The 24578-nt window shown below is 36.3% G+C and overlaps 1 protein-coding gene across 1 annotated transcript in view; it reads right to left on the bottom strand.

The window, feature by feature from the left end:
• The window catches only part of LOC109080050 (adhesion G protein-coupled receptor L3-like), a 288219-nt gene that overhangs the window by 23208 nt on the left and 240433 nt on the right, over window positions 1-24578 (bottom strand). Inside the window, exons 22-25 of the mRNA XM_042726857.1 lie at window positions 12402-12611; window positions 11291-11511; window positions 8123-8189; window positions 7784-7875 (exon numbers count right to left, since the gene is read on the bottom strand). Coding sequence (XP_042582791.1) covers window positions 7784-7875; window positions 8123-8189; window positions 11291-11511; window positions 12402-12611 — 590 coding nt within the window. The remainder of the gene's footprint in view (window positions 1-7783; window positions 7876-8122; window positions 8190-11290; window positions 11512-12401; window positions 12612-24578) is intronic.

The raw sequence follows: 24578 nt of genomic DNA, 5'->3' as shown, positions 1-24578 counted from the left end.
AAACTCAAAATGTGCCCATGAACAAAGACAGGCAATGCATTTCTAAAACTTTGTCTACTTCAGCTGCCATTGAGATGTATGGAAACTACAGCACATTGAATGTAGTGTTATACACTAATGCAGTGGATTGGTATAACGTTAATTATATCCTAATAAAATCTCTGAATGTCATTTAGGTGACTGAGTTTTAATTGTTTAATTGTTTGAGAATAAATGTTTTTGTCAGGGTTGCCAGGTTTTCACAACAAAACCCGCCCAATTGCTACTCAAAACTAGCCCAAAACTAGCCCAATCACGTTTCGAGGAAAAATTGCATTTTAGGGGCTAAATATCACATTGAAAAACAAGTCGAGGCAACAGTGTTAAAGTAGCACTATTCTGCAGGAAAACCGTGGACTTGGCAACACTGTTTTATATAAATATGTATATATATATATATATATATAATATATATATATATATATATATATATAATATATTATTACACATATATATGTATGTGTGTGTGTGTGTATATATATATATATATGTATGGATAAATCATACATTATAGTATCTATATATATATAATATATATATATATATATTGCACAAAACAAACTAATTGCGATTGTTGTTTAATTTCATTTCAAATATTTAAGAATGAATACATTATACTGATCACAACTAATTATAACTCATTCAATATCTATATTCACTACTGTCCTTTTTTTCTAGCTTATAGTTGGCTGCTATTTTGTGCGGATTTTTTATTATTTATTTTTTCATACAAACAGTAAATTAGTATTTTTGTTAAATCAAAACATTTGAAAATGGAGAAATGGAAGTCAAAATTTTACAAATTTTATAACAAGTGCATTTATGAACAAAATTATGCTTGCTAAAAGCTGCTATTTTAGTTTTTAAATGGGTTTACTCAAATATTTGAGCTAACTTAATTCAGTTTGGTCTACTTAATTTTATCCATCATGGCATCAAATGTAGCTATTCAGATCAAGGAGTTATTTATTTATTTATTTGCATACTTACATTTACTTTGTTTATACGGTACACTTCATTGATTGCTTAAAAATATACTCAACATTAAAGTGTACAAATGTTTCAATTAAAAAAAATTGAGTACTTCATATTTTTAAGGTTTTAGATTGTACACTGAAAAAAAAAAAAAAAAAAGAATTTACTCACTAACGCAACTCAATCGCTAAACATTTTATCACATCTTAATTGCGGTAAGCCAACTAACTACTGTATGCAAAACCATTAATTTAAATTTATGTTGAGACATGCATAATTTTTGTTGCATTAACTGAAACTGCATGAGTGGATTTTTAGTTTTCAGCATTCTTTGCACAGGACTGAAATGGGAAAGTAAATGTTGAAAGTAAGTGTTGTTTTATACATTTCTAATTAAAGGCAAAACCCCGATATCGATTAATGTTCAGTTATGTTGGATATTTAAAAACAAACAAAACAAAAGTTTTGTATTGTTGAAATTTTGATGGTTAACATTATGCTGAAGAACAGAGACTGCAGTTAAACTGTTAAGTTTAAGTCTGTTAGTGGATTTTACTTAATTCCATGTTGGAAATTTACCTGAAAAATCTGAATGCAAAAACTGGCAAAAGAAAAATTTAGTAAATCATAAGATCATGGGTAAAACAGTCTGTAAAAGAAGAGATCGATGAGTGTGAATTACGAGCACACAAACACACACACACGTCAAGCACAGGAGGAGGTGAGCGGGTTCAGGAGCTCAGAAGGACAGATGACAGGTGGAGAAACAGGCTGATCTTACCAGTGCCACTCCACTACCACACAGCCGTCATAAGAGCGATAGCTGGACAAACCATAGCAGAAGACAAGAACAGAGAAATGAAAGAATGAAACAGACACACAAAACAACTCCTTTAAAATGGTAACAGTGATGAAATAAAATTAAACGTACAAAGAAGCAATGGCAACAGGGTTTACGCAACACTCAAACAATTCAGAATACCTTGAAATAGTTTGCCAAGCATTTTTTTTTTTTTGAAAGGAAAAAATATACCTCTATTAATACCTGTAGTAGACGCATGCAGTAATGTCTTTTTTTTTTTTCGAATTATTCAGTTAATGAAATACTTTAGAAATGAAAAGTACTTAATCTCATCTTATTTTATTTGTTTATTCAGCTCTTGTTGGATGCAAAACAATTTTATGATTATTCATAAGAAATGAGAGGATAAACTGGCTTCGCATTTTGTAATACATGAGCTCTTAAAACAAATATTATAAAATGATTCTGATCAGATAAGTCACATTAAAACCTGCTGTAAATAGTCTTAATACATTAATACTGGAGGAGCAGTGAAACATTCAGCTGAGCTTTAGATTTGAGCTGCTATTACTCATGCATTTCTGTTTAAAGAGATAGCAGTCAAAAATGAAAACTGTATCATTTTATAAACCTTCATGTTATTCCAAAAGTGTTTGACTTTCTTTTATGTGAAACACAAAAGATGATATTTTTGAAAAGTGTCTCAGTGTATTTTGTCCATGTAGTAAAAGTCATCAGAATCCAGTGTTGCTCTGGACCCCATTGACTTTCATAACATTCACAAAACATACATATTTCTTAAAAAATAATGCATACATAATTCTAACAACACAAGAACCACAAAATGAAAAACAAAATTACATTTTTGGGGTGAACCATCTTTTAATTTATGTTCACCACTGAGTCATGTGTTTGTTCAGGTTTGTAATCATCAGTGCTGCTGCTGTTGTCCATTGTATGATTTATAACAGTCGTGTCTAAGAAATAAAAAAAGATTTAAAAGCATGTTGTGATTTATAAGGCTATCTGAAAGGTCGAGTTGTTAACCGCAAACCAACCTACAGCCAGCTGGCCTGCTCCGCTCACAGAGGTCACGACCTCCATGCTTCAATTCTGTTACACAACAAATCCAGATATATGCCTTCATTTATGTGTGTGTGTGTGTGTGTGTGTGTGTGTGTGTGTGTGTGTGTGTGTGAGAGAGAGAGAGAGAGAGAGAGAGAAAAAAAAAAGGGAGTCCAGTGGCCACAGGTCCAGAGCTCTGCTAGTGCACTTCAAACGCAGAAAAAACAGCACATATAGACTTTTATAATTTACAGTCTGCCTCATCTGGGAAAGTGGGCCAGAAATATAGACAGCGTCAGCATCTGAAGAGGGAGTGGCTAATTATTTGGCCAATAAAATGTCCCTTGAGGGACAGTGTACCGCCCACTTAATTATAAATAGCAGCTGCCTCCTGTCAATCATTTGGCATGCACCCTCCTAGATGGGACACGTTTTAAAAGAAATGAAAACTTTTATTCAACAAGAGTGCATTAAATTGATCAGAAGTGACCGTAAAGACATTTATAATGTTACAAAAGCTTTCTATTTGAAATAAATGCTGTTCTATTAAAAATAAAATGTGAAGCAGCACAACTGTTTTCAACATTGATAATAATCAGAAATGTTTCTTGAGCAGCAAATCAGCATATCAGAATGATTTCTGAAGATCATGTGACACTGAAGACTGGAGTAATGGTGCTGAAAATACAGCTGCACATCACAGAAAAAAAATTACATTTTAACATATATTCACAGAAAGAAACAGCTTTTTTATTGTACTTTTGATCAAATAAATGCAGCTTTGTTGAGAAAAAGACTCTTTCAAAAGAATTAATTGTGTAGACTCCATTATAAAGAATACATAATTACTAATATCATGATACAAGATTTTGGTGTTGAACATCAACATATAAACACATTCACAGTTTTGTAAGTGTTTCTGTTTAGTCTCTTATTAGAGCAAGCAATCAGACGTCTACAGATCAAACTAATACAGCCGAATATGAAAACTACTAACAAGAGACTGTCATTATCTCATTATTAGCATGAATAGAACGTCTGATTACAAGAATTATCCCATTTAATCTCAGACTCCATGGAGGGAGGAGATGTGTGGCTGTAATAAGACCCTAGCTCGTGAATTAATCAAACTCATCACCACCACTGTTGTCATCCGATTTTATACGGTCCCCTTCAACATGAATATCAAGAAATATTTCTAACAAACTCTCCATAATAAAGCGCAGCAGCAGTAGGGCTCTGGAAGCAAAAGTCCCATTTGTTTCTTCCACAGAGAAATTGATTCAGCAATAACCTATAAACCTCTCGAGATAACATGAGGACCAAAACTGAAGATTGAGAACTACACACTACACTACCCATAATCCTCAAGCAGGATCCACCAATCAGAGAAGCTGTCACTCTGGGAATCTTAAAAGCAGAGTAACAGTGATCGTTCAATCTCATAAAACATTGCAAAGGACATAATCAAATCAGTCTCTACATCACCAGTTTATACACTTGTCAAGTTATTTCTTTTACGTGCACAATTTCTCTCTTGAAAGGGAGAGACACATCAACAACGGAGGCCTTAACTATACCACACTCCTCTAAAATTCATCAACAATTATGAAAAAAGACAACAATTTAGAAACAAAAATGAAAAAAACCTAAAAAGAAACAAAAAATATCTAACACAAACAAAAAAAAAACTGATTGAATTTGTATTGTGGAGATTTTAATTATTGTCATTTAACAAAACTGAATATTATGTGGCATTTAACATAGTTCTGAATTAGATTTTTTTGAACTTGAATGTTAAACATTGTAAATTAAACACAAGAAAATATTTTCATATATGTCGTGTATTTTCACGAAAATCAATTTTTGTGTATATTCACGAAATCTACATATTCACGACATGTATTTTCAAACAGCATTTTTTTTTCTCCCTCTTTTGTTCTGAAATCTTACACTGCAAATATCCAGTTTTTTTTTTTTTTTTTTTTTTTTTTTTTTTAAATACAGCTTCAAGTTTTCAAGATGAAGATGAAATTCGGAAACATCAAATTCAATATTATAAAGTTCAATACGCAGAAATTCAGATCGTTCAGAAACTAGGTTAGAGGCAATCCACAGGGAAGAGTAGATGATCTCTGAAAAGTCAAACAAAGCATTTTGACCAATTAGTAGTTTTCTGGCGTGAGCGTGCAGTTCAACATCTACCTGATGAATTGCCCAGAGGTAGCCTAAGTTTAAGTGATTCTTAAACTTTTATGGTTTATATACTTATATGTTGGGTTAGCATTCTCAGCATGTGAAACATTTGTCTAAGCCAGTGGTTCTCAAACTTTCTTACTCCAAGGCCCCCCTCCTCTCCAAATCAATGCATACTTTGTAAAGAATATCTGCAGTGACATTTTTGCAAATTAAAAGTGCTTAAAATTAAACCTCTTTAAAAAACAAGCACAAGTCCACCTGCCATACCAAACAAGAGCACACGGAGATGCCAAAGGACTGCATACACAGATCCATGCAGAATAGCTAAACACATCAAAGAACAAAAAAATAAATAAATAAATCCATTCTGAATGTGTGGAGACTCAGCCATGTACTGGCAAGTATTTATGATATACTAAAATAAACTTTAATGTTATTTCTATTGAGACTTGTATGTTATGTATTTTATACATTTGTAATTAAACATTTGTAATGATAAAGTTGAAATTTAGTACATTTAATATATATATATATATATATATATATATATATATATATATATATATATATATATATATATATATATATATAAACTTAGTATTGAATAACAAACTACAGTTAAAATTATAATCATGTGCTTTAACATGATTATAAATAGAATAGAAAAAGATAGAAAAAGAATGAGACAATTCAAAAATGAATCCCAAGGCCACTACAAAAATCACTGGTAAGCTGGACACAGGAAGACCCTTCAGAACACATGTATTCACTTCAATCAGATGTCCATCACAGTTTTCTTGGTGAAGGGACACGTCAGTCCAGTTTGTCCCTTTAACATGGGATGATGCACTGTGAAATCTCGCCTCATCCACAGCAGTAATACTATAAGATCATTGACTCAAAGTGTCGGATTAGCATGCATCACACACACGAAAGCACACACATGAACAACTGAACACACACACATCATCTCACTGTCCTGCTCTCTATGCTGGATCTGAGGGGACAGTCATAAATTAGCATATTTATAGTCCTTTCAGCGCTCTGCTCTCCTGAGTGGCTGCTGTGTGGCTGCGGTGATGAATATTCATGTGCATGCGGAGGTTAATTTGAGCAGAATGTCTGCTGCTCTTTCCTGTGAAACAACACAGATCTTAAGGTAATGACAACCTCCCCACTGAATACACAGACGGACACACACGCACACCGTGGGATACCTGTGCCAGTTTTACTTTCACCTCAACCTACAACAACAATATGAAAAATGAGCCATACCAGTTTCTCTGTAGATGTTCAGTGGGCTGCTTACACTTCTGTTTATAAACATGAAGTGTGTCATTTCTGTGCAGTTAGCGCCATAAAAGAGAGCAGCATAATGACTGCTTCTAAACAGGTTTCCACTTTTCTGTCCCATTGCCTACCATTGGTTTTGTCAGGTTACTTGAACAAACTGAGCTAGTCAACTGATCTGAGTGAAATATAGGTGAAAAGTTTTCTAAAATGTTTTGTAAAACCACATTTGGGCATCACATTACATTTGTAGTGTAAACGCTAATGCCTAGTCATGATGCATTTCATAAGCAAAGCAAATCATATGGCACTCCACTCTGATTATTAGCCATCACTGAAGGAATGATGAACAGCACAAGAACTTTCAAAAACCCCACACAAAAACCCCACACACAACAGATCCACCTTTCAGAGGCTCCTCCCTAAAGCCCCCACCCCTCACAGACCACACCCACCAGAGGACCCATCCCATCAGTGACTCCACCTACTGCTGACTCCACCCTTCACATAGTCACTTTTCATAGATTCAACCCACCACAGGCGCCACAGGCTCATTCCTAAAGACTTCTCCCCAAAGGCTCCACAACTCACAGACTGCACCTAAGCTCCATGCATCATATATATTCACATTTAAATTTTAGACTTAACCCATCACAGGTGCTACCTTTCAAAGACTCTACCCTAACAGAACACATCCACAAGACGCCCCACCATTCATGACTGGCTCCACCCACCACAGGCTTCATCTTTCAAAAGCTCCTCACTCCAAAAGGGCCAATCCTACTTGTCCATCTTTCCCCACCATAACAGATAACACCATTTCCCACCCTTTACAGGCCCACCTATGACCTACCCCCCATCCCTTCACAAACTCAACCTCTCAGACACCACCCACCACAGGCCCCACCTATAAAAGACTCCTCCACAGAAGACTCAGTCCAACAGACTCTACCCTCAGACCCCATTTCGGAGACTACACCCACAGGAATCCAACCCCCAAAAGATCATAGGATCCCCCTCCAAAGAGCCCATGCCACAAGCCCCACCCCTCACCAACCACACCTCTCAAAGATTCCACCAACCATAAGACCCCACCCTTCCATCCCTCAACGACCTCACCCACCACAATCTCCATCCCTCACACACAACATGTCCTACCTCTTAAAGGCTCCTCAGCAAAAACTCCACCTTAACAGAACAAATCCACCAGATACCCCACCCTTTATAGATAACGGGCTCCACCCTCATAATCACCTTTCAAATACCCCACCCTTACAGAACACATCTATGACTGGCTCCACCTCTTCACAAGCTCAACCTCTCAGACTCCACCCACCACAGGCTCCGCCCATCAAAGGCTCCTCCCTCCAAAGAGCCCACCCCACAGGCCCCGCCCCTCACTGCCAGGCTTACTTGATGTTATCAAGGCAACCAGAGTCTGGCTTCAGGATGGTGGTGTGATGGAACATCTTGTAGAGAGCGATTCCCAGGAAGATCACATTCAGCTGGGAAGAACAGAAGCACAGGATTAGTTGAGGATTCACACGTGAGGAGACCAGGGGGCTGTTTCATAAAACAAGTTTACCAAACAAGCCAGGCTTATTTCACTTATTCTGACTTATTTTGAACCAAATCAACTGACAATAAGTCAGACTAACTGAAATAACCTGACTTATTTGGTAAACTTGTTTTATGTAACAGGCCCCAGAAGTGTTTTAAATGTAGGTTTTAGGGAGTATCAGAGCTAGTTACCATAATGATGAGTGTGGCGGGGCCTATAAAACTCCAGATGAAATAAGTATCCAACCGCAACCAGCAACTGAAAATGAGAGAAAAACACGTCACTCAAGCATCAAATCTACACACACACACAGAGGAAGTAATACTGCAGGTTGTCTCCAAGGTGCTTGTGTCTTTTGGCTGATACATGAGAGTTCTTTCAATTATTCAGACTTTAATTTCCGCAACATTAGACTAAACTTCATCCATCCTGTGACCACACACACACACACAGACAGAGATTTCAGCAAGACTGTGTGTGAGGACAAATGTTTCATTGAAGAATAATTTTCCATGATTTTCATCAACAATGTTTTTTTTTCACTGAAGAAAATGAGACATTAACGAAATAAACTCTTTTTGAATGACAAAACAATGAAGAAATTTGAAATTTTTGTCAACAAATATAAACGAGACGAAAATATTAGGGAGGGATGATGGGACCTTATTCATGTAAGATTACCAGATTATGTCTTCAGTGAATGTAAACTGCTGTGAGAATACCGGCTGTGTGTAGCAGTATATTTAATATGTGTGCATTCAGTTTTAAAGGGACAGCAAATTAATTTAGTTTCTGTTGTCTGTGTCCTTGTTGTTAATGAATCAACAAAATAAACACTTTACTAGCACTAATAAGGATTAATCTAATTTTAATTTAGATAAATAAATGTCTGTTTGAAAGAATCAAGGATGTTGTATGCAAGTTGTTTTAAAGAATGCATATTACATAACCATTGGTATTTCATTTGGTATTTCAAACAAGGACCATGTTCTTGTTTCTTTATGAGAAGTGGTTTTATTTCATTTTGAGATGAAGACATGTTATGTGTCAAAGCAGTTAAATCTGTGTCTACATTTCATGTTCAAATCATTCACATTACCAGATGCTTTTTCCAGGAATACACAATGAGTTTGGAAATTTTAGAGAAATGCTTAAAAATGCGTTACACTGTAACTAAACCCATTAGATTTTAGTTGACTAAATCTACTAAAAATCTACTAAAACTAGACTAAGACTAAAACATTTCAGATGACTAAAATGTGAATAAAACTAAATGGTATTTTAGTCCAAACAAAAAAAAAGCTTATTTTACTTAATATTTTTGTCTTGATTCTAGTCAAAATATCAAAATATTCTTCAATTAAGGTGCATTTACTAGATAAGCAAAATGATGTAAGATATTTAGTCTTGTTTTAAGGAAAATGCACTTAATTTAGTTACAATTCCTGGAAACAAGTAAAATTATCTGCCAGTGGGCTAAGTAAAAAATTTTAAAAACAAGAGTATTTTACAGATAATTTTACTTATTTTAAGTAAAAAGCACTTTCTTCCCCACCATGGAAATAAGACTTAATATATAACATAATTTTGTTTATCTAGTAAATGCATCTTAATTTAAGAATTTTTAGATATTTTGACTAGAAACAAGAAAAAATAAATAAATAAATAAATCAGATTTTCTGTCAAAATGAACACTGATGAAGACTCAGATTTGAGTGTGTGTGTGTGTGTGTGTGTGTGTGTGTGTGTGTGTGTGAGAGAGAGAGAGAGAGAGAGAGAGACAGTGTGTGTGTGTGTGAGAGAGAGAGAGAGAGAGAGAGAGAGAGAGAGAGAGAGAGAGAGAGAGAGAGTCTACAGCAGAACCTAGACGTCCTGCACACGTTCTGTCAGACCTGGGCCCTGACCATTAATCCCAACAAAACTAAAGTACTAACATTCCAGAAGAGACCCAGAGTTCAGGGAAAGAGACACAACTTCACCCTTGGTATGACCAAAATAAAACATGCCACAAACTACACATACCTCGGGCTGAAGATGAGTGCAACTGGTAAACTAAATTTGGCTGTGAATGAAGGCCTTTTATGCCCGAGAAGGGCCTTCTATGCCATCAAAAAATCTATCCAAATTGAAATACCAATTCGAATCTGGCTCAAAAATATTCCAATCAGTCATTGAACCTATTGCATTATATGGCAGTGAAGTGTGGGGTCCTCTCCTGAATCACGAATTTGAAAAATGGGACAAAAATCCGACTGAAGCCCTGCATGCTGAGTTCTGTAAGAGTCTCCTCAGAGTCCAGAGGAACACTACAAACAACGCATGCAGGGCAGAATTAGGCCAATACCCTCTACTAATGCACATTGAAAAACGAGCCATCAAATTTTGGAAACACCTAAAAATGAGTGCGACCCCAACTCTTACCATTTTAAAGCCCTTAAAAACCATGAAGTGAACCCTGAAAAAAGCCCCCTGATTCAGATGATCCTGAAGCTGCAGAAGCAATCTAACACAACTAACAACAGCCAGCATCAGGACTCTGAAATATCCATCCACACAATTTGGCCCAACCAAATAATAAAAGCACAAAAAGAAAATTATCTAACTTACTGGACTGAAACAACAGAAAAACAAAGTAAACTTGAATGTTATTTGGCCCTAAATAGAGATTACACAACTGCAGAATATCTGAGTACAGTTAAAGACTGTAAATTAAGAAGACAGATGACGAGGTACAGACTGAGCAGTCATACTCTGACTATAGAGACGGGCAGATATCGACAGCACTGGCTGCCCAGAGAGAGCCGTATCTGCCCTTACTGTAATCATGGGGAAGTGGAGACAGAGCAACACTTCTTCACCAGCTGCTCTAACTATGAAGAAATTAGAAATACATTTTATCCCAAATTAGAAATACTTTACCCTGACTTCAAAATGTTGAACAAGAAAACACAACTTCAGTATTTATTAGGTGAAAAACAAGACTGTATCTTACTAGCAGCAAGATACATTGATGCCTGTCACAAAAAAGAGGGAGGAGTCAACAAATCAGTGATGCGCCTACACACACACACACACACACACACACACACACACACACACAAACACACAAACATACACCACACACGCACACCACATTGAATTATAAATTGTTCGTAGAATTTTAAAATGTTATTTGTTCTACTTTTTAAATGTATACACATGCATGTATATAGATTCAATGTAAACACTATGCTTTGGCAATACATTGTAACAATTGTCATGCCAATAAAGCACATATTGAATTGAAAAAAAAATAAAAAATTGAGAGAGACAGAGAGAGAGAGAGAGAGAGAGAGAGAGAGAGAGAGAGAGAGACTCACACTCTGTCCGTCCCGTAACTGTGGTAATCCACTGCGGCAGAAACGGCCACGATGAGCGCAGGAATGCCGTATCCAGCCAGGTAGAAATACCTCCTGCGCGAATGCTCGCTCTCAAACACCTCAACCAGCATAATGTAGAGCTGAACGCCTTCCAGAAACATCCATGTGAACGCAGACAGGAAGAAGAAATGCAGCAGAGCCGCGAAGACGGCGCAGGCGATCTGAAAGACGCACACAAATGCTCTCGTTAGGTGGACATTAATGGATGCAGTTCTGCAACCTCACAAACCTGCTCAGATAATTGAAAAATATGAAATAAGAGGGTTTAAAGATTATGAATCATGCATGATGTTCTGCATTAGAGTCACACACACTGAATGCTCTCTCATTAAATCTTTATGACACACACACTTGTGCTATTTCACCCTCTCATGAACTAATAAATTCATGCAGTCAGCCATTTAAAACATCCCGTGTCCGAACACATGATCTTTCCAGCTGCACAGCACGGAAAAAGCAGTACGTCAAAAGAGTAGGATGTTTAAAACTACATCACACGGCAGATCAAGTGCAAAAATCATATTCTTTATCAGTAAAAATATCTAAACATTGTTAAAACTAAATTTACTTGAGAAGCAAAATTGTGCAAGATAAGATTTGTTCTCAGTGAATGTGTATTTTAAATTATGTCTATATTTCCTACCCCACTGGCAAGCATACATTTTACAAAATTATGCTTATTTATGCTATTATTTAGTTATTTATGCTTAAAAAATGAAACTAAATTATGATAAATTATGTGGTAAACTATGTGTTAGCTACTATGTGGTAGTTAGATACTATGTGGTAGCTAACACTAAAAATGAAGTATAAAATGAATAACAATTCTACAAACACATTAAAAACACTAAATAAAAATGACAAAAGCATATAACAAAATCACTCTACATTAAAATCACTGAAACTTAAACCAAATTTGAAATGAAAATGGAAAACAAAAATAAAACCAAATTCAAAATATCAATAAAAACTATAATATAATATAATATACTGTAGTTATTCATGTTACTAAAACAACACTGAAAAGATGATGTGTGTGTGTGTGTCGTACGGGCTGGTCCGTGCGGTTGATGCCAGTGAGGAAGAGTGTTTCAGCGATGAAGAGCGAGATGCACAGGTTCTTGTGGATGGTGTTCCTGTCGCTCTGCAGGCCGCGGAAGAAGCAGAAGGTGAAGATGCAGACGAGCAGACAGACCAGAGACAGCAGGATCCCCACCCACGTGATGATGTCCAGCAGCAGACCATTAACCGGGCCTGCTCTCTGCAGGGAGAGAGAGACACAGATCAGAACACTTTCACATCCATCTGAACAGAAATATTACAACTGGATATCAAAACATCGCTGCAAGCAGCAATTACAGATAAACAGCCCCATCATCAAAGTCCGAGAGAACTTCAGAGCAGCGATTTGAGGTGCTTACACCAGGGTGAGTAGTGCACAATTTCAAGGATATCCACAATATGTAAATTTTAAAAATAAAATAAAATAAAATAAAATAAAATAAAATAAAATAAAATAAAATAAAATAAAATAAAATAAAATAAAATATTAAATTAAATTAAATTAAATTAATAAAATAAAATTAAATTAAATTAAATTAAATTAAATTAAATAACAGTATTTGTGTCTTATTCTCCAGGAAATTATGTATTATTATACATAGGAAAATATGTATGTATGGATTGCAAAAAAATATTAATAAATTAATCATTAATAAATTTATTAACACTTCTGCATAAATATATTATGTTTATTCATTTATTTACTTTTACTTTTCTCTACTTATTTTTGGGGCAAAAAGCCTAAACCTTACAAGTTTTCTTTAATGCATGAGTTAACAGGAATACAAATTGCAGTTGGGTATAAACCAAAAAAATGAAGAAAATTGCTTCAAGATATATTTTCTGAAAACAAGTCTTAATATTTTACACAGTTACTTCAAATTTGCTTGAGTTTGCTTCTCAAATAAATTAATCTGGTTTTAAAAGAACCATTTACATATTTTCACTGGAAAACTATGAAAATACTAATGAGAGAATTATTTTTTGCGGTGCAGGATGTGATTCCACCCAAATGGATAAGCAAAAGCATCACCAAACTTCAGCTTCTCATCCTGTTTGCTGTCCTCATTGTCAGTTTTGTTGGTCTGATGTATCAAAATGTTAGTATCTTTTTATTGGCATGGTGTCAAGAATATCTGAGCCAAAGATGATGGAAGATGTAGGAGTTTCAAAAGGAAAGTTTCCAATAAAATTTCAGATAGCTGACTCTGGAAAGATGGGTATCATTGTACTCGACATGACCGCAGGCATCTGAAGAGAGCACAGTCATGATTATCAGAGAAGAATTTACAAAGTTAGAACTAGTTTTTTTTTTTTTTTTTTTTTTTTTTTTTTTTTTTGCTGCATGATTTCTTATTCAGAAGATGGTGCTTTGCCAAAACTGCCAAACTGCTCATGTTCCCCGAGGGTTTGATGGTGACACATATCACGTTTTTATTCTACTGTATATGCCAAAGTGAACTTTTTTGATTGATTGTTTGTTTCAGGGGCCCAATTAATCAACCAATCAATTGGTCAATCAAAACTACATATGTTTTTAAATATTAATAAATAAATAACATTAAAAAATTTTGTATTTTTAAATATATGTAACAATTATATATTTTTAAAGTATTTATTTATACATCATTAAATAAATCATTATTAAATTATTATTTATATTTTTAAAATTAACTATTAATTTCTGTATTAATTTATGTATTTATTATGCATTCTATATTCTAGAGACCCAGATATTATGATTTATATTTTTTTAAATAAAATTTGATAATTTTTAATTGTATGTTTGATTTATTTATTGTTCAATGTACCCAGCCATAAATAAATATTATTCATTATAAGTAAATATATCATTTAATTAATTTAATTTTAATTATTATTATCATTTTAAAATTTTGAATTTCAAATATATTAATATATATTTTAAATTATTTATTTATTGTTCTAGGGACTCATCAAACAGTCAAGCAACCAACCATCAAACAAACACAAACTAAAAGAAACAGTGCCATGGAGCTATTCTGATAATGAACCTTTGCTCAGTAGGTAATTAATTACCTGGTGTAATTAATTACTTTTAATAAAGAGTATATTTTACTGAAAAGCCACAAACTACTTCCAGCACTGATAATAACCCTACACAACCCACTTGACGCATCTATTGTGTATCTTCTGTTAAGCGCGGGTGACAGGGGGTTTGATTTATTATCGCTCTCAGATCTCGCCAAGACCATCACCGATTCCCACTGTACTCCCTCTGTAGGATCCCTACGGAGGCTACACAGCCAGGGGAGTAGAGCACAGCTGATATAGGACGCATCCCAGAAGACTTTGAGTCTGGAAGACCGGATGTCAGCACTTCTGAAGAAAACAGCACATGAATATTTATGAGCGCTGCATAGGTAACAGTACACAGCTTATATATGTGTGTGTGTGTGTGTGTGTGTGTGTGTGTGTGTGTGTGTGTGTGTGTGTGTGTGTGTGTGTGTGTGTGTGTGTGTGTGTGTTTGAGCCCCGGAGGGCCGTTGAGCACATAACACATCACTCTTCCTGAGGCCCACTCACCCTTGAGCGCTATATCTCCTCTACATTCCCCAAAAGGCCACGACTTTTGGGGAAGTCGTGGCCTAATGGTTAGAGAGTCGGACTCCCAATCGAAGGGTTGTGAGTTCGAGTCTCGGGCCGGCAGGAATTGTATGGTGGGGGGAGTGAATGTACAGCGCTCTCTCCACCCTCAATACCACGACTTAGGTGCCCTTGAGCAAAGCACTGAACCCCAACTGCTCCCCGGGCGCCGCAGCATAAATGGCTGCCCACTGCTCCGGGTGTGTGTTCACAGTGTGTGTGTGTTCACTGCTCTGTGTGTGTGCACTTCGGATGGGTTAAATGCAGAGCACAAATTCACTTGGCTGAATGTCACGTCACTTTCATATATGTGTGTGTGTGTGTGTGTGTGTGTGTGTGTGTGTGTGTGTGTGTGTGTGTGTCAGTGCTGAAAGTAAATCAACACCTCAAGCCTGCTCAGCAGAATCCACAGCGAGTCTCAGACTTTATAGAGTCAACGCTGAGCTCAAGTAAATTTATGTGTCTATAAACACACACTCACACGCGTGTGCATGCACTCTTAGAAAAATAAAGAAGGTACATAAGCTGTCACTGGGGAAAAAAAGCACACCTTTGTACCGTATTTACTCCTAAAGAGTGCATATTGGCACCTAAAGTGTGCATCTTAGTGAAAGGTACCACCCCAGTGACATTGTTCAACTTGTATGTTGTACCCAATCTATAGAGACTAGTTATGTGATTTTTGGCCAAAACATTCAGAAGTTATGTCCATTTTTCATATCTCCAGACCACTAGGTGGCACTGTGGCAAAACTGTGCAGTTAGCCTCAGGTCATGGTTATTATAAGTATAAGGTTATATATAATTTTGGTTTTAATACGCTAAAGCGTTTTGGAGATATAGCCTCATGTCCACTTTGGCAAGATCTTCGTCGAAATCATTCACATGTTTTTCAAGAACAGTTTTCTTAATCAATTCCATCACTTTTTTTTCATGCCATGGTCTGAAGAGGATCTGGTTTTGATATTGAGTTCTCTTGAGCCAAGAAATCAAAAGAAAAGATAATTTAGTTTCTAGCCCGTATGGTTCAAATGTTATTAGCATAAACATGAGTGCAATCATTTGGACTGTTGGTGGCGCTAGAGAGTTTGAGTTAGAGACTCCAAATGTGCTATGGTTAATGTTGAGACTGTCTTCTATCAGTGTGCCAAATTTCATAACTTGCCTTCCATAGACTCAAGAGCAGAAGAACCAGAAAATGAATGGATTTAATAGGTGCCTGTGCACTATGCTGTTGCTTAAGGACTGTTTTGCTCTCGCTCTCTCTCTCTCTCTCGTTAATAAGGAATGACAATATTTAATCATTTTTATTCATATGCATCAATATAACAATATATTCAGTAATAATACATGTATTTACTAAATCATTTTGATTAAGAAAATGCCACATGGAGAGTTACATGACCATTTTTGAGAGCTGATGCAAATGAATCACTGAATCAGAGTATTGAAGTGATTCACTGAAGCGGGCAGTGTAAAATCAATGATTTGTGTATGATATCAGCATTTTGCAGAAGTTTAAATCAAAAATATATTAAAACAAGAAGTGAGAAGATTTGTGCTGTGGGAGTATTTACAAAACATAAATAAGAAATTATTCAGTTGACACTGAACTAACAAAACAATAACTTATCTAATAAATATTTGTTATATATAGCTCAGCTCTCATAGAGAGACAGATTAATAATCAGGAAACAATCTTTTGAATTGCATGCACGCGTACGCACACACACGCACGCCACAGTCTAGTGCTGAGAAATTATTACAAATCACGTCATTTGAGCATTTTGTTTCAATGAACCAGTTAAATCTTCAACAATCACCAGCAGCAGTTTATCAGCTTTTAATATATATGTGTTACCAAACGCACTTACGGTTCACAAGGTTTAAACGTTTTAATGTGTACTCAAGTGGCAGTAGAAAATGTTTTACACAGAGAAAACACTTCAGAGAAATGAATGAAATGAATGAATGAGATCACTTCAGTCTTACAGAGAAGTGTTTTAATCTATAGTAAGTTGTTCATGCTGAGATCACTAATAGCCTACCAACTATTACTGATACTAAATACTAACACTTTTAGTTTAATATTGGACTTCTTGTCCAAGCTCTTGTTCTCTCCAGACTGGACTATTGTAATGCTCTCCTGGCGGTCCTTCCTGCATGTTCTATCAAGCCTCTACAACTGATCCAGAATGCAGCAGCGAGGGTTGTCTTCAATGAGACAAAAACAGCTCATGTTACTCCTCTCCTCATCAGGTTACACTGGCTACCAGCAGCTGCTCGTGTCAAATTCAAGCTACTGATGCTTGCCTACAAGACGACCACTGGCACAGCACCAATATACCTAAACTCACTAGTTCAAACTTATGTGCCCTCCAGAAGTTTGCACTCTGCAAGTGAACGACGTCTTGTGGTGCCATCCCAAAGATGTTCAAAATCACTCTCACTGACCTTTTCCTGGACTGCTCCCAGCTGGTGGAATGACCTCCCGATCTCAATTCGAACAGCTGAGTCTTTACTCATTTTCAAAAAACATCTAAAGACTCATCTTTTTCGCCAACACTTGACCAACTAATACTAGCACTTACCTTTTCTTTTCTAATCTATTCTTGAAAAAAAAAAAAAAAAAAACGGCTTTGTGTTCTGTGCTAGACTAACTGAGACTTGTCATGGCACTTGTAGACTGTTGTTGTTCTCTTGCTGGTCTGATTGCTTCTATTGTTCTCATTTGTAAGTCGCTTTGGATAAAAGCGTCTGCTAAATGATTAAATGTAAATGGAAAATGTTAATTTTAGCCACTGTTCAAAGTTCATAAATAATACAGATATTACATTTATTTAAACCATTCATAAGTTTAGAGTCAGTAAGATTATTATAATTTTTTTTAGGCTTCATTAAATTGATAAGTGTCAGTAAAGACATTTATAGTTTTACTATATATACAGTACAGGTCAAAAGTTTGGAAACATTACTATTTTTAATGTTTTTGAAAGAAGTCTCTTCTGCTCATCAAGCCTGCATTTATTTGATCAAAAATACAGAAAAAAAACAGTAATATTGTGAAATATTATTACAATTTAAAATAATTGTTTTTAAATTTATTATACTTTAAATTATCATTTATTTCTGTGATGCAAAGCTCACAGAAAAAATTACTGACCAAACTTTTGACCTGTACTGTATATAATAAATGCTGCTATTTTCTATTCATTCTTGAAAAATAAAATCTATCACGGTAACTACAAAAATATTCAGCAGTACAACTGTTTTCAACATTGATAATAATCAGAAATGTTTCTTGAGCAGCAAATCAGCATCTTTTTGATTTCTGATTTCTGAAGGATCATGTGACACTGAAGGCTGGAGTAATGATGTGGAAAATTCAGCTTTGATCACAAGAATAAATTACATTTTACTAAAAAGCTGTTATTTTAAATTGAAAGTGAAAGTGTGACGTGACATACAGCCAAGTATTGTGACCCATACTCAGAATTCGTGCTCTGCATTTAACCCATTCAAACTGCACACACACACAGCAGTGAACACACACACACTGTGAACACACACCCGGAGCAGTGGGCATCATTTATGCTGCGGCGCCCGGGGAGCAGTTGAGGGTTCGGTGCCTTGCTCAAGGGCACCTCAGTCGTGGTATTGCCGGCCCGAGGCTCAAACCCACAATCTTAGGGTTAGGAGTCAAACTCTCTAACTATTAGGCCACAACTTCCCAATTGTAATAATATTCCACAATATTTCAGTTTTTACTGTATTTTAATTAAAAACAGACTTGGTGAGCATAAGAAACTTCTGTCAAAAAAAATTAATAATGTTAATCTCATTAAATAATAAATTAATGGAGCTCAGAGATGGCATGAATGCATTTACACTACAATTACATGTTTTACAGAGACATGTTTCAAAATATCATATTCAGTATATAAATATAAAATGATTCTTCTAAAAATGAATTTAACGGACATTCACATAAAAAACAGCTATTTTAAATTGTAATAATATTTCACAATATTACTGTTTTTTATTGTATTTTTGATCAAATAAATTCAGCCTTGGTGAGCAGAAGAGACTTTTTTTTTTTTCAAAAATATTTAAATCTTACCAACTTCAAACTTTTGAACAGTAATGTACATCTAAACAGCACAGCTTCTATCATGTGTGAATGATAGTAGAAGCAGCATGAGGAATGTTAAGTTTGCTTTAGTTGAGGTGAGAGTGAATGTGATGAATGATTTCAGTCATTCACAAAGGCCTTCGGAGCAGTAAACATGAACACATTCCACTATCAGTATTCAATCAGTCCTCATTTCCTCATCCTAACGAGCTGTAATTCTGTCGCATTTCACACACACACCTCTACGATGAGAGCGTGAGGTAACCATGGCGACCAGCAGCCTCATTTAAGATTGATGGATGACGATTCTCTGACATTGTCCACAGACTCAGCATCATTCCAGCTCTCGATGTGTCCATTAATGTGGCTGCTGCCACCGCAGCCATGGCAACAACACAACACTCACCTGTGAGGATCGACCTGCAAACCTCGCTCTCCTTCCTCAATGGTCGGAGAGTGAAAATGATGCATGGACAGTAAATGAATCACATCTATGAGGCCGTACACTTATGTGGGTGTGGTTGAGCCTAAATTGGTGTGGTCATATCTGAAATGGGTGTGGCTTAAAGTTCTGCAGTACAATATCTTCATTTTGGCAACAAAAAAAAAAAAATCAAGTGAAATGCAATTTCAAAATTAGTTAATTTTAATTTTAGTTTACATTTAAGTAATCCTGTTACATGCTTTTCTCCTTATTATTCTCCTTTTATAGCTTTTGTTGATTTCAAGTATTTCTATTTAGCTTTAATTAGTTTTCCTTTTCCTTTTAGTAATTTTAGTATTTCCACTTTTTTTCAACATTTCCAATTCTTAACTTTTTTCCCCTTTACAATGCAGTTTGGCAGTTCAAGTAGTGTGCCAAAATGTGCAGCAATGATATCTATCTATCTATCTATCTATCTATCTATCTATCTATCTATCTATCTATCTATCTATCTATCTATCTATCTACAGGTGCATCTCAATAAATAAGAATGCAGTGGAAAAGTTAAATTATTTCAGTAATTCAACTCAAATTGTAAAACTTGTGTATTAAATAAAAAAAAAACACACAGAACACAGACTGAAGTAGCTTAAGACCTTTTATCTATTTTAATTGTGATGAATTTGGCTCACATTTAACAAAAACCCACCAATTCACCATTTCAACAAATTAGAATATGGTGACATGCCAATCAGCTAATCAACTCAAAACACCTGCAAAGGTTTCCAAAGCCTTCAAAATAGTCTCTCAGTTTGGTTCACTAGGCCATTGGTTCCCAACCTGGGGTCCGCGCCAGAGTTCACAGGGGGGGCGCAGGAGCGGATATGCTTTGAGGTGAATAAAGATGCATAAAATGTTCTACTAATAATTTTAATATAAAAATATTTTTTAAAGTTTTTAAAAAATCATATGCTAACAATGCTAACAATGCCGATTTCAATTACAATTTCGTAATTTCAAATGTAGGTGCGTTGCGCGTTGCAAGCGCGCTCATAATGTAAGAGACGCCGGCGCGACCACAACAGTGCCCAACATCAAATGGCAAACATATTGCAAGCGGAACGAAACTGCTCGTTATTGTGTGGTTGACGTATGGGATCAGAATCCCGCCAAATGTATTGCAGTCATAGATCGAAAAATAATAAGCATAAATAAAACATTTAAAAACACATGTAAAATAATGACGCACAAAACTGAAAAACAAATGCAATTTTTTTTTTAAATAACAAACAACGCGGTCATGGATCAAAAAATAATAAGCGTGAATCAAAAATGTAAACACATTTAAAATTATATTGCACAAAACTGAAACATGAATTCAAAATTTTCCAAATCGCAAACAAAATCAGGTTTCCTGCTCATATGTTATTTTTTTGTGTGCTTGTGGTCTTTTCCCCTTGGCTCTTGTTTCCACATTCTGCGCTTGCGGTTCTAAATGTTGCAGTTAGAGTTTCATGTAAATCAGGGCGGGCTTCAGCGTCACCATTGGGCCACAAGTTCTAGATTGACAGCTGCTCCTCTAGCCAATCAGTCCAAGGGGGAGTTGACGTCACTCCAATGCGACTCGTGGCTGCTGTGGCAGGTGTGTGAAGCTGGATAATCAGCGTCAGCAGGCAAAGCCTGGACGATCTCAGGTAATCAGCCATAAATATTTTGTTAATGGGTGACAGAAACATTCCCTTTGTGTGTTATGATATTTTCTGCAAGCTCTGTGTAGTCCGATATGTAGCCCGCTAACACGTGTCTTGTTAGTTTGGTTTAGTGAGCAATACTTTATATTTTAGGCAGTAGGGCTGCACTATAAATCGCACGCGATATTTGATGCGCAGCTTGTCAGTAAAGCCGGTTCTTTAATCAGCGTTAAATCTCCATCACCTGCGCACTTTCATGGAGCAGCATTTACTACACAGAGCCGTTATGCTGCTCCATGTGAAAGCGCGCAGGTGATGGAGAATTACCGCTGATTACAGAACCGGAATGCAAATACAGTATTTTATGTGTTATATTTGTGGTTGTAGCTAGAAGGGATACAGCTACAGGAAACCAACATTAATTTTTTTTTCTACCAATTAGATTGTGTTTTTATTAAAGTTAACACCTACCCCAACCCCAAACCTACCCTTACAGTAATGCAGATACATTAAAAATCATTGTTTAGCACGAGAAAAAGGACGCGATATTGATGTGCGTAAACCCTGGTAGGAAATGTCAGGACCACCGCCTTTACTGACAAGACGCGCAATAAATATCGCGTGCAATTTATCGTGCAGCCCTACAGTGCCTAAAATATAAAGTATTGCTTACTAAACCAAAATAACAAGACACCTGTTAACGAGCTAGATATCGGCCTAGTCGGACTACACAGAGCTTGCAGAAAATATCATAACACACAAAGTGAATGTTTCTGTCACCCATTAACAAAATATTTATGGCTAATTACCTGAGATCGTCCGGGATTTGCCTTCTGACACTGGTTATCCATTCTCACACTAGATCTTCACACTGTTAATCACGGGATTGGGACGGCACAGGAAAAAATGTCAGCGGGAGTGGGCGGGACCGGGAATCGTAATAACACTTTGATCCCCAACTTTGTACACAAATATAGCCTACCTTTAAAATAAACTATAAACTGTAGGCTTATATTTTAACTTTGAACTCAATTCTACTTCCCCTGTGTCTTTATGTTCTCCTCCTGTCTGCTTTGGTGTGGCTGGGTCAGTGAATGACCTGCGCGTGAAGGACAGACCGTTAATGGCTGGTCTATGTGGTAATACAGTAGCCTACATCGGGCAGGACATCCAAAAGCCCAGCTATCATTCATAGACCTCAAATATAGCTTTTCATCTAAAAGATGTATGTAGTCACAACTTTACATGACCGCTCAATCTAATGTTAACCCACAGAAATGTGCGCTATTGAAGTGTGTGCGCAAACTGAACAGCAGCGCGCTCACAGCAGGACAGATGGAGGCACCGGTGCTCTCACTGGCTCTTAAAATACTCTGTAATCTTTGGTCATACAGATAAAAGTAATAAATCTTTCGAATCCGTATACGTTCATTTGTGTGCACTCAGAATAACAACGAAACGTGCTTCTGTAAAATAATTAAAGCAAACGATGTGGTTTCTGTCGTCTCGGTCATGTGAACTTGAGCGAGAAACTTCGAAACTCTGTGTATGAAAAATAAATCTATAGACAGTGAAATGTCTACGCTCAAATGAAAAAAATAAAAAATAAAATAAAATACAAAATCCACACCATTGATGTTTTACATTAAATTTAATGTGTGTGCAATGCACAATGTGCATTAAGATGGCTTTCAGTTCAATGAAATAACAAAAAAACTACATTTTGAATTTTTATTTAACTACAGTGGGCATGCTGTGATCTGTACTGTATTTTATTTTTATTTTTTTGTGACAGATTCCGGCCAAAAAAGAAATACAACATAGTGGGAGGGAACGTGAGTCATTCTTCCGGGATTGAAACGGGAAGGGATTTTCCCCCCCAGTTTTTTTGTGTGATTGGGACGGGATGGGATCTTTTTTTCTGCGGGAGTGGGACGGGAGAGATTTGAAAATCCACTCCCGTGTCACCCTCTACTTCACACACCTGCCACAGCAGCCACGAGTCGCATCGGAGTGACGTCAACTCCCCCTTGGACTGATGTGGCAGGTGTGTGAAGTAGAGGGCGTTCCCTCCCACTATGTTGTATTTCTTTTTGGCCGGAATCTGTCACAAAAAAATAAAAATAAAATACAGTACAGATCACAGCATGCCCACTTTAGTTAAATAAAAATTCAAAATGTAGTTTTTTTTGTAGTTATTTCATTGAACTGAAAGCCATCTTAATGCACATTGTGCATTGCACACACATTAAATTTAATCTAAAACATCCATGCTAACACACACGTTTTTCTATTTTATTTTTTATTTTTTCATTTGAGAGTAGACATTTCTCTGTCTATAGATTTATTTTTCATACACAGAGTTTCGAAGTTTCTCGCTCAAGTTCACATGACCGAGACGACAAAAACCACATCGTTTGCTTTAATTATTTTACAGAAGCACGTTTCGTTCTCATCCTTACTGCACACAAATGAACGTATACGGATTCGAAAGATTTATTACTTTTATCTGTATGACCAAAGATTACGGAGTATTTTAAGAGCCAGTGAGAGCACCGGTGCCTCCATCTGTCCTGCTGTGAGAGCGCTGCTGTTCAGTTTGCGCACACACTTCAATAGCGCACATTTCTGTGGGTTAACATTAGATTGAGCGGCCATGTAAAGTTATGACTACATACATCTTTTAGATGAAAAGCTATATTTGAGGTCTATGAATGATAGCTGGGCTTTTGGATGTCCTGCCCGATGTAGGCTACTCTATTACCACATAGACCAGCCATTAACAATCTGTCCTTCACGCGCAGGTCATTCACTGAACCAGCCACACCAAAGCAGACAGGAGGAGAACATAAAGACACAGGGGAAGTAGAATTGAGTTCAAAGTTAAAATATAAGCCTACAGTTTATAGTTTATTTTAAAGGTAGGCTATATTTGTGTACAAAGTTGGGGATCAAAGTGTTATTACGATTCCCGGTCCCGCCCACTCCCGCTGACATTTTTTCCTGTGCCGTCCCAATCCCGTGATTAACAGTGTGAAGATCTAGTGTGAGAATGGATAACCAGTGTCAGAAGGCAAATCCCGGACGATCTCAGGTAATTAGCCATAAATATTTTGTTAATGGGTGACAGAAACATTCCCTTTGTGTGTTATGATATTTTCTGCAAGCTCTGTGTAGTCCGACTAGGCCGATATCTAGCTCGTTAACAGGTGTCTTGTTAGTTTGGTTTAGTAAGCAATATTTTAGGCACTGTAGGGCTGCACGATAAATTGCACGCGATATTTAATGCGCGTCT

This window comes from Cyprinus carpio, chromosome B7, assembly GCF_018340385.1.
Source record: "Cyprinus carpio isolate SPL01 chromosome B7, ASM1834038v1, whole genome shotgun sequence".
In the NCBI taxonomy this organism is placed as follows: domain Eukaryota; kingdom Metazoa; phylum Chordata; class Actinopteri; order Cypriniformes; family Cyprinidae; genus Cyprinus; species Cyprinus carpio.
This window is presented reverse-complemented; position numbering and strand designations above follow the sequence as displayed.